General features: G+C 48.2%; 1 protein-coding gene across 1 annotated transcript; it reads right to left on the minus strand.

The window, feature by feature from the left end:
- Nucleotides 1-8,253: 8,253 nt before the first annotated feature.
- On the minus strand, nucleotides 8,254-9,428 carry ColSpa_03035 (D-3-phosphoglycerate dehydrogenase; the record flags this gene model as incomplete). The annotated part of the gene is made up of 2 exons (XM_049269247.1): nucleotides 8,254-9,146; nucleotides 9,230-9,428. The coding sequence occupies 2 exons, from the start codon at nucleotides 9,426-9,428 to the stop codon at nucleotides 8,254-8,256; spliced, it is 1,092 nt and encodes a 363-aa protein (XP_049125204.1).
- Between the last annotated feature and the right edge of the window lie 359 nt (nucleotides 9,429-9,787).

The following is a 9,787-nucleotide window of genomic DNA, read 5'->3' on the forward strand; positions in this document are numbered from 1 at the left end:
GGTTCCAAATGCCATCATACCGCCAATAGTTAGACGCGAAATTGAGGGGAAGAGATTTGTAATTTCGTCGAAGTCTGAACGGTTCCAGCGAGCTTTCCGAAGTTCCAGATACTCGAGCTGGAGAAGCGGCGCGATGTAGACCAGGTCTAAGGTGTCGGCGGGAGATTTCTGAAGTTCCAGGCTGAGGGCTCGTAGGTTGCGGAAAACGTCCGGGATGAATCTGATGTCGGTCTGCATGGGGAAGCTGAGTGCCGTGACTAGAGGGAATTGCATCGACCGCCGTTTGAGTGTCTTTCGCAAGGGGCCGATGAGGCTGACAGTAGCTTTGAATCGCAAGTCCAGCCGGATATCCCGCAAATTGGGCATATTAGAGAGCACAACAGCGAGCACAGCTCCCGTACCTCGCTGGCAGTTCTCACCCCAGCCCAACAAGATGGCATGTGCCGGTGTACCAACAGTACAATAGCCCTCAGAGTAGATGTTTAGGATGCTGTGACATGTTAGCACTGCACAGAGACTACATCGTCAATGAGCGTTTGTTCTAGAATTACCACACTGCGTTGAGAATAGCTCTATTAGTCTGAACAACGACAAGATGATCGAGAAGTTCGTCCTCGGTCGTAACTAACTGCATTGTGCGAAAGAGCAAAGGGACACTCAGGTCCCGCAAACATCTGTTGACACACGACATCTCTAAGAGTCGGGCATCTGGATCGGCCTCTAGATGTTTGATGACCTCGATGATGAGCTCTCTAGGGAGAGTGATAAGTAGCGACCCATTTGGGGCACCGATGCCCGGATTGGCGTGGTTAGAAGCGATGGGTGCCAAGGACGTCATTTTCTGAGTGATCGTTGTCCATTTGGATGAAAAGAGGGAACTGATGAGGTTTGGTGAAGATCGAATGTAGTCCTGGAGGGTGGTTAAGGGTTGCCAAAAGAAAAGAAAAAAGAAGAACTAAGAAGCTAGGAGAAGGAAGGAACGGCTTCTCAAAAGAAGTGTACCTGCCATATTATTGGGTGTTTATTCATTCAGGTGTGTTCATATGAGCTGAATCGTCTTGGAGGAAATAGAAGCCTCCTTGCACAGAAGTGAAGTTCAGCCATTTTGCTAGAGTGCATACGGCAAGGCAAGGCACAACAGGCCAGAAAAGCAAAGTCTTGAAGCCAACACCACCAAAATTGTTAGCAACTCATGAAGTGTTCAGGGACTTTGGAGATGAGTGAGTCAGAAGCAACATTTTTCCTATAAGAAGCCTGCGTACATGGTTGAAATTCAGACATTTGGGTATCTGACCCGCAACCTCGCGGCGTTGTTGAGTATTCATCTGATAAGTACAATCTATGACATGGGAGCAGTGGCTCTTCTTTCAGGTTCTTGAAAATACATCGAAGGGCAGCCATCGAATTTGAAGTAGTCTAGAGCTTCCTGTAAGGTGTTCAACTACGGCACCCATAAAGATCGTTATCACATTGTCTTTCGGTCTATTCTAGGATGTTCCAGAGTGATAGCGCCAGGTTGAAAATTTGGATTAGTTTCTTTGTCTTTATGCTGTGGAAAGCTCATTGTGCATGAACTATGCAAGTTAATGGTTTGTAACTTTCGATCGCAATAGACAGAAGCTACATCTGCAAGTCGTCTGCTGGCTACAAAATACCAACCTGCTGCATCGGCCATTGTAGCAGATGCATGTACTGGGGGTCTGATGGTTTGGAAATTCCACTCGCAATCTGAAGGGACCAGCCTGTCATGAACCAATAGGGTTCGAGTGTCTGAAGCAGAACGCTATAATACGCTAGAAGAGGAGGGCAATGGGATGTCTGGTCTCTACCGAAGACACGGAACCCTCCTCAAGAACAAAAGTCCAAACAAAAATAATGGTGGATATTGTGTCGTTACCCTTTGGTTCATCAGAGCTGCTGAAGCCATGTTGATGTCGTTCTTGCAGATGCCCAAAAGCGGCATGGTGTATATTATCGTCAGGAGACACCATTTATGTGATAAGACCGGCAACTGCTGCTAAAGGCTTTCCCAATTGAGGCTTCTCTGATCTCGAGACGACAGGTTGATGGCCCCAGTCGTTCCAGGTGGAGGTCCCAGCAAGCAGCGCATCCAATGCTTTTGCTACTATTCTGTTGGTGCCAGTGGTGTTGAAGACAACTCGAACCCCTCGCATGAGCGCCCACCACGGGACGTCGCCCCCCTCCACAACAAGAAGCAGGTTACTCATAATTGGATTCTTGGCGAATGAATACAGGCATATGAGTACTGCGTAGAAAAGCCTAGGAACTTCTTTCCTTTAGCTGCGCGAGTATTGTAGCAACCTCCGGGAATGCCACAGCGGCGTGTTCATTCAATAGACTATGATAAAAAATTACCTGAGCAGGTCGTAGTCGGGCAAGATGCCGGGCTGTGATGGACAGAGTTATTCCTTATGAGGCAATTATACTTGAAGCCGAGAGTCGGGACAACACCTCCAAAACATGTGCCTCTCTTCGAGTGGTTGTGGATGTGTGGCACATGTAACGATATAGTAACTCGAGGCTCTGAGTGTCAAGTATAGTACATGAGGCGTCGGCGTTGATTCCGAAATTCTTCTCGGACGCAATAGGGGCTAGGTCTTCTCCAGAATCGGAGGCGACCGGAGTGGGTAGGTCCGTAATGGCGGTTATCTCATCCGGTAATCTCCTTCGACTTTTGTGGTGAGTTTTCATGTGGTTTTGCGCCGTTCTTCTCTTGGCAGAAGTCGAACACTTGCAGTTCATTGAGAGCCTGAAGGAATTTCTATACCCTGTATGGACCTCATCATACTATCAGGGCGGTATCAGCATGTAGTTATAAGGTAGACGGGCAACTATGTTTAACACTTCCACTTGCCCTGAATCGATTCGGCTTACCTTGACCTTTCTTCTCTTGCAGTTCTGACACCCATTCCTTGAAGTTTTGTGTAAGCGTCTATTGTTTTTACCGCACGAACCGCAGCAACATCCTCCCCGACGGGGCGCGGTTCTCATTGAGGTGGTGCCAGCACAGTCGCCTAGCCATTCGTCTTCAAGTATCCTTTTGAAGAGCTCTAGGACCTACGAAGTTTTCTTGCTAAATAGTATCTATGTCTTTGAAAGGTCATGATCATGCCGGCCTGTCGCTTTATAGAACTCTTTTGTCGCGTTCAGAAGTTGGAGGCGACACTGGCGGCTGGACCTATTGAGTATGTTGCCCCGGTGTGAGATCTTCAGGTCGTAAAATCAAGCCCATAGTCGAGGTACGATCGGAGAAATAGCTAAGTGATCTATTCATTGAGTAACAATGTAAGGATATTGTCAGGATTTAGGTGGGTAAATGCAGACCGGGGATGGTTGTTTGATACTATACAGTCGACTTCTCGTATTCAGATACCAAAATCCCTTTTCCAAACGCTCTCATTGGAAGGTTGACTCAGCTCTTGAACCATTCTCCACTCCAGGAGTCCAGCTGGTGATGGGCATGACAGATTCGCTGCAATAGGTTCCATGGGATGTGCAGGCTGTTATCACCTAACCTTGTTGATGAACTTGTTCAGTTCTCTCGGGCTGATCGCGTATTGTGCGTGACTGTGGTCTCAGGTGGTCATCATTTCTGAGGGCGCAGGGGCTTCTCTCGTACACCACCTATCAAGCTAATCTACAAGTATACATTTGTCTCAGGCTGTTTGGGTCAGACATTACAAAATACATGGCAGCCTACGTGTCATCCAATCATGACTTTCAAGTAAAAAGAATTCCTCTATTTTAAAGTGAATGGCATATGCGTCGGCCTGCTGGTTAACGGGACACCGAAGATTGAGTATCGGGCGCGTGGCGGTAGGGGGCCTGATCGTTACATAAAACAACTCTGGACAGAGAAACTGGCCCTCACAGCGCAAAAAGACAGAATATTATGCAAACAGTATGTTGGTTAATGATAATAATAAGCTATATGATTTGTTATGATAACATGGCGGCATACTGGTCAACAGTATAATATAAAATTACATGAAGTATTGTTGCCACATAACACCCATGAAGTAATGCTATCAAAATGCTATACAATGATAATGACAAGAATCTTTGACAATCAGGCCCTTAAGAAACAAAGCTAGTCGCTTGCGTATGTTGAGATAAGATGACGGTCTATTTATGCCTTGAAAAGCATGGCGGTAGAACCTCGAGCCGAAACAGCCTCTGCTGCAGGCGGATACGGAGGCGCCGGCACGGGCTTGGGTACCGGTACGGGTTCGGGCACCGGCACAGGCTTGGGTACCGGCACTGGCTCGGGAACTGGCACGGGCTTGGGTACCGGCACTGGCTCGGGAACTGGCACGGGCTTGGGTACAGGTACGGGTTCGGGAACTGGAACAGGCTTGGGTACCGGAACTGGCGCAGGAACCGGAACTGGAATCGGCGCGGGCACCGGCACAGGCTTGGGTACCGGCGCGGGCACTGGCACCGGAACTGGAACTGGCGCAGGCACCGGCACAGGCTTGGGTACCGGTACGGGTTCGGGAACTGGAACAGGCTTGGGTACCGGAACTGGCGCAGGAACCGGAACTGGAATCGGCGAGGGCACCGGCACAGGCTTGGGTGCCGGCATGGGCTTGCAATGCTTTTTGTGGCCCTTCTTCTTCCCCTTCAAGTTTTCCGCTTCAACATCGCCGCTAGCGGAGGCGACATTTTCACCGTTTCCCTCCCCAAGTTGTTCCCCGCTGCCCTCAGTAGGCACGAAGGCAGGGGAGATTGTGTCGATAGTTGATTTTGTGCGGAGTGATCGTAATAGCTCTGATCGAGGTATCAGATCAATGCAGTTGTGATCAGATATGTCCCTTATTGTGTTAGTTTATATGTATTACTGCTATAAAATAGTGTTACTTACGGTTCTATTAAGCCATTCTCTTCCCTGGTTATCAAAACCGGGAGGGCATCCACACTGACGTCCAAGACCACCAGAGTGCAGAATATAGTAAGAAACTTCATACTATCTTTCTTTGAGTAAACTTGATATATGTATTGATTGGCTGACAGAGAGGTGAAGCATGGAAGTTTGCTGCTGGTGAGAAGCAAAGTGAAGTCAAATGGACTTTGGACTGCATTTTATAAAAAGTTGTCTGCAGCATAATACCAGTAGAATATGCTTGAAGTTTCCCCTGTACGTCACAGGATGCCGTCACTAGCTCGGTGACGTTAGGCTTGTCATCCCAACATACTTTGGAAACGTTGTCGGGGTTCCGAGCCGGGGGACAGCTTAATCTCGACCTCGTAATCGGAACCGAGACTAGATTTGTGGGGCCATTGACCAAATCAAAGAAGGCTTACTAGTATTGACGGGTTGGATAATACTTCTGCGAGGGTCTCGCTTGATGAAGAAACTCTGTCCGGGTGCAATATCCATCGTTAGTTCATCTTGTGCCGTTTCAACATCTTTTGGCAACAATGACGATGCCAGGGTTATCACTGCTACGTCGACAACGAGTGCATGCTGTGAGTAAAGTTTAATGTCACGCCGTATACAATAGTGACCGTTTGGATATGCCCATTGAGACTATGGGTGACGTGAATCCTGGGTCACACTAGAAATTCATTATGCAGCAGTTTGTATTCCCGTCCGATGGCAGTAAACCTTTCAATAATGGTAGGAGAAATGCTCCCTAGGTGTTGGAATTACACGGGCTAGATCTTCATCGGTTCCACGTGCTATAGAATCTGATCTTTTTTAAAGTTCATGCATGTGAGCATTGGAGCCAGTTATGATGAATCTCGATGACTGAGAGGTGAATAGACGAAGCTTCAGCCCCTTTCCCCCAAGCCCTCTGCTCATATTAAATACCCTGTGCTTGAAAATTTCAGCCGTGACCTGAATGCCTTGTTGATGTAATTGACAAGATTTCGAAACTTTTGTGGGGTACTACTACCTTTTGGCTCTTTTTAGTCAAGCAGACATCCATTCAGGGTTGTGACGACGCAAGTCACAACCCGCGGAGGCCTTGAAACCTTAGTTATGGGCCATATGCCGCTTCCAGACCATCTGACATTTGTGGTCGCCGAATAGCAGTGAGCATTGGTGGTGCATTTGCCGAACAGAAAATGCACCCTACATGCATTCGAGCTTTTTTTGCGAGAAGGTGACGACACTGCAACCCTAGTCGCAACGATCCGCACAGCGATCCGAACATCGCCTCGGCATAATAGGATGCTTACATCGGCGAGTGACGTTTTGATGAGCAAATGTTAGCATGTATTAATTCAAGGGGTTTAGTAGGGGGGAAAGTAAAGACGACAATGACCTCATATAGTAGCATCGCAAACGGGAGGCAAGCACTTTTCAGAAACCCCCCGATAGAACAAAGGTGATGGGAAGTCTCCAAGGTTCATCAGCCCTGCATACATTACAAATCAGTTCAAAAACCAACTCGTTAGAGTCCTAATCATGACACTGTCAATCGCTAAATAGGTACATTTAGAAGGACTTTGTGCGACTTTTACTGAGTAAATTTACAGCTGTTGAGCCGCCCTCTGGAGATTTGAGTTCGTCCAGACTATTATTGTCGTTTCACCCAATCACAGTTGCTTACGTAGAAATCCAACTACTCACAGCACTAGCTACCGGCTACCAATCACTGACAGCATTTTCTGGAATACCAGAAAATTAGGATTTCGACCAAGACTTTCCTTACCGGGAATCTTGTTGCGATTGAAACAGAAATGCGCATTGCATGATTTAGGGTAAGTTTAAGGTTATAAGCTTGGCCTGTAAAGCCCACAAAAGCGTTATTCGACACTTTCTATCGCTTTTGTGCATGCCGACTGACTTTTTAGTGCTGATTACTAGCGACTGACAAAGAAACGATCACACTCTAAAGTACAGGAGCGTCAAAGTCAACAATACCGCCATTCGGAAGTCTTCTCACTCAGCCTCAGGAACGAGTCGTATGACTAGCAGGAAGAACATGATGCTCATCGCATTATGCTAAATTAAGAGCGCGCATTGAGTGAAAAGTCCGGTGTGATAATTTCTCTTCAGGAAAGGTTGTATTCAAGGCAAGCCTTATAGCCCTTTTGACGATAATTCAAGTCGAGGATATTTGTAATCCTAAAGTAATAGAAACAAAAAGTCTGTGCCGAGGGTGTTCAACAGCCTTAGCAGCAGTGGTGGTAGCACCTCTTAAGTAGTAGAACGTCGAGGGCAGATAGCAGATGAATTTGACAGACGGTAGCCGCTTAAAACGGAGAAGACGGGCGACTTGAGGGTGATTAAGGTAAGAAAGGGGGCATGTCTCCTCAGAAGCAGTCACTATGCTCCAGTCTCTCGCATGACAAAGAACTCAACACCATCAAGTGTAGGGTGCTATGTTCCACCACAAAATAGGGATTCAGCATATGTAATTCCATCGGGAATCCTCCCTTCCTCTAATGGTCGCTGCGAGCGTAGGTGATTCCGGGGGGGGGGGGGGGGTATGAGGAGTTCTCTTCATGGTTCTAGGATCTTTCAACCCGTGTCTATGAATGGGTATAGCTTACCCATTCATGGGCAACTTATCTCCTTGGAGTTGCTTCAGAGCCAACTATACAGGTACATCGAGTCCGCAAAGGCTAAATTAATGGTAATGGTATACGAAATTAGGGTTATGTGACATCCACGATACAACGGATGGCAGAAAATAAGGGCAGTGATCTTCAGGGCCAGCTCAATATGTCTAGAAATTTTAAGAAAGATGGCAATACACATGCCGTGGAGCGACCAATGTTTAGGCTTGTAATTAATCTTCCCCCCCACCATCCCACCAGGCCAATTGATAGGCTTCGATCAGCTAGCAAGTTTTTCCTAACGTCAGTGCCATTGAGGGTCTTTTTCGAGTATGTTCACTGCTCTGTAGATGAACCTTAAGCTAACGGTTCGATATATAGTGGGAAAAATTCTATATGAGATTCGTGCGAAGCGAGCCCGCTTGCAGCGCTGAGTGAGCCTGCTCATGGATGCTATGATAATCTGTGGTTCGGTTGCTGCATACTGTTGAAATTGAATGGCTTGGGATTACACGGTTTCGTCACTGGCAAACCCATGAGAAAATTTCTCTTATATCCCTACTTGAATTCAAGTTTTTTAGATTGAGATCAAGGCAGACTTCACTACCAAGAAACATTGGTGAATCTCTCGAATTGACCTGAAATGTCAGGCATATGTTCCTTTCATCCATCTTATAAGCTTCAGCAGGCTCTGGTTAGTGACCTCCTTGCTAACGCTCTCTATGCAAGTACGTTGACAAGGACGTCCCCCGATTGCCATCTCTTGATGTTGTCCGCTTGCTGTTCATACCAAGCATTCAGCGTATGCTCCTCAACATACCCCATATGGGGCGTCAGTAGGACCCTGCTACGTCCATCCTGTCCCCATTTCACCGTACGCCACTCGCTGTCTAAAGGCAACGGCTCGAGGTTGAAAACATCCAGAGCACAGCCCCGAATGCCGCCCTTCTTCAACACGTCCAGCAGGTCCTTTTCGACGACTAGCGGTCCGCGGGATGTGTTGACGAACAAGGCCGACTTCTTCATTTTGGACATGTCACCGGCTGTAATCAGACCTCGGGAGCGGTCAGAGAGAACGAGGTGGACACTGAGGACGTCGGCAGTCCTGAAAAGCTCGTCTCGGCTGACAACCTTGAAGGTCTTCTCCCCATCAGGCCCCTCGACGGGGAAGCCCTCAGCCCTTGCCTTCTCATCAGCAGCTTCTTGCGTAAGGTTCGAGCTCCAAGCAATAATTTTCATGCCGAATGCCATGCGCATGATCTTAGCCGTCGAGACACCGAGGCGTCCCAGCCCCACGACACCCAACGTCTTTCCTGTTAGGCCGGTGGCTAGCTCAGTTTGCCACAGGCCTGATTTGACAGCGAGGTCATCGTTAGCGATATTGCGTGCCAGCGAGAGGATGAGTGTGACACAGTGCTCAGTGGTGCTATTGGTGCCGACCTGTTTGCCGGTTGACTTGTCCACAGTGCCAGCAACGGGGATGCCGCGCTCTTTGAAGGCGGGAAGGTCGAGACTGTTGTTACGCAAGCCAGTAGAGAGAAGAAGCTTGAGTTTGGGCAGCCTCGCGATGAGTTCCTTGGGAAACGGGGTGCGTTCCCTCATGGTGCCTTGTGCTGCATGTTAGTATACATCCTTATATCATTGAACTCTATGACCAGATGCCGCCACTCTTGGAAATGAGACAGGGTGTGATTACAGATGACATCAAAAGGCTCTAGCCGTGAGGCCAAGGCATCCCTGGCATTCTCGGGGGTATCAGGGTGGTTGTAGGGCAGTAGGGTGTCCCTGAAGACGGTGACATTATAGAGCGACTTGTCCAGCTTGTTGAAGTGGGGTTCCGAGATGCCCTGGTAATCGTCGAGAACGGCCACCTTGAGCTGAGTAACCTGCACCATGGTTGTAAGATATCTAGATCCGATAGGGCGGCTGAGAGAGGCGTCGTTGCGCGGTAATATGGCTCGTAAGGATTCCCGTGGGGCGAGAGTCAAGGCTGACTGGTGTAGCGGGGTTGTCAGACAGCTCAGACGGATTGGCAGGCAGAATAACCTCATGCAAGGCAGCGGCAGCGCAAAGTCGAGAGTAAGAAATTAATCAGCGAGATTTGATTCCGGGAGTGATCAACCACAAGCGCTGAGTTCCTTAGGAGTTTCGAGTTCACGAGTTGAGGTTGGTGATATGAGTTGGTTCCGGGTAATTAACGGTAACTCGATTCGGGATTTCCCAAGTCGGCTGGAAAGGCTTGCCGAGGCGTATG

The sequence above is a fragment of the Colletotrichum spaethianum genome (genome assembly GCF_022836535.1).
Source record: "Colletotrichum spaethianum MAFF 239500 DNA, contig06, whole genome shotgun sequence".
Lineage (NCBI taxonomy): Eukaryota > Fungi > Ascomycota > Sordariomycetes > Glomerellales > Glomerellaceae > Colletotrichum > Colletotrichum spaethianum.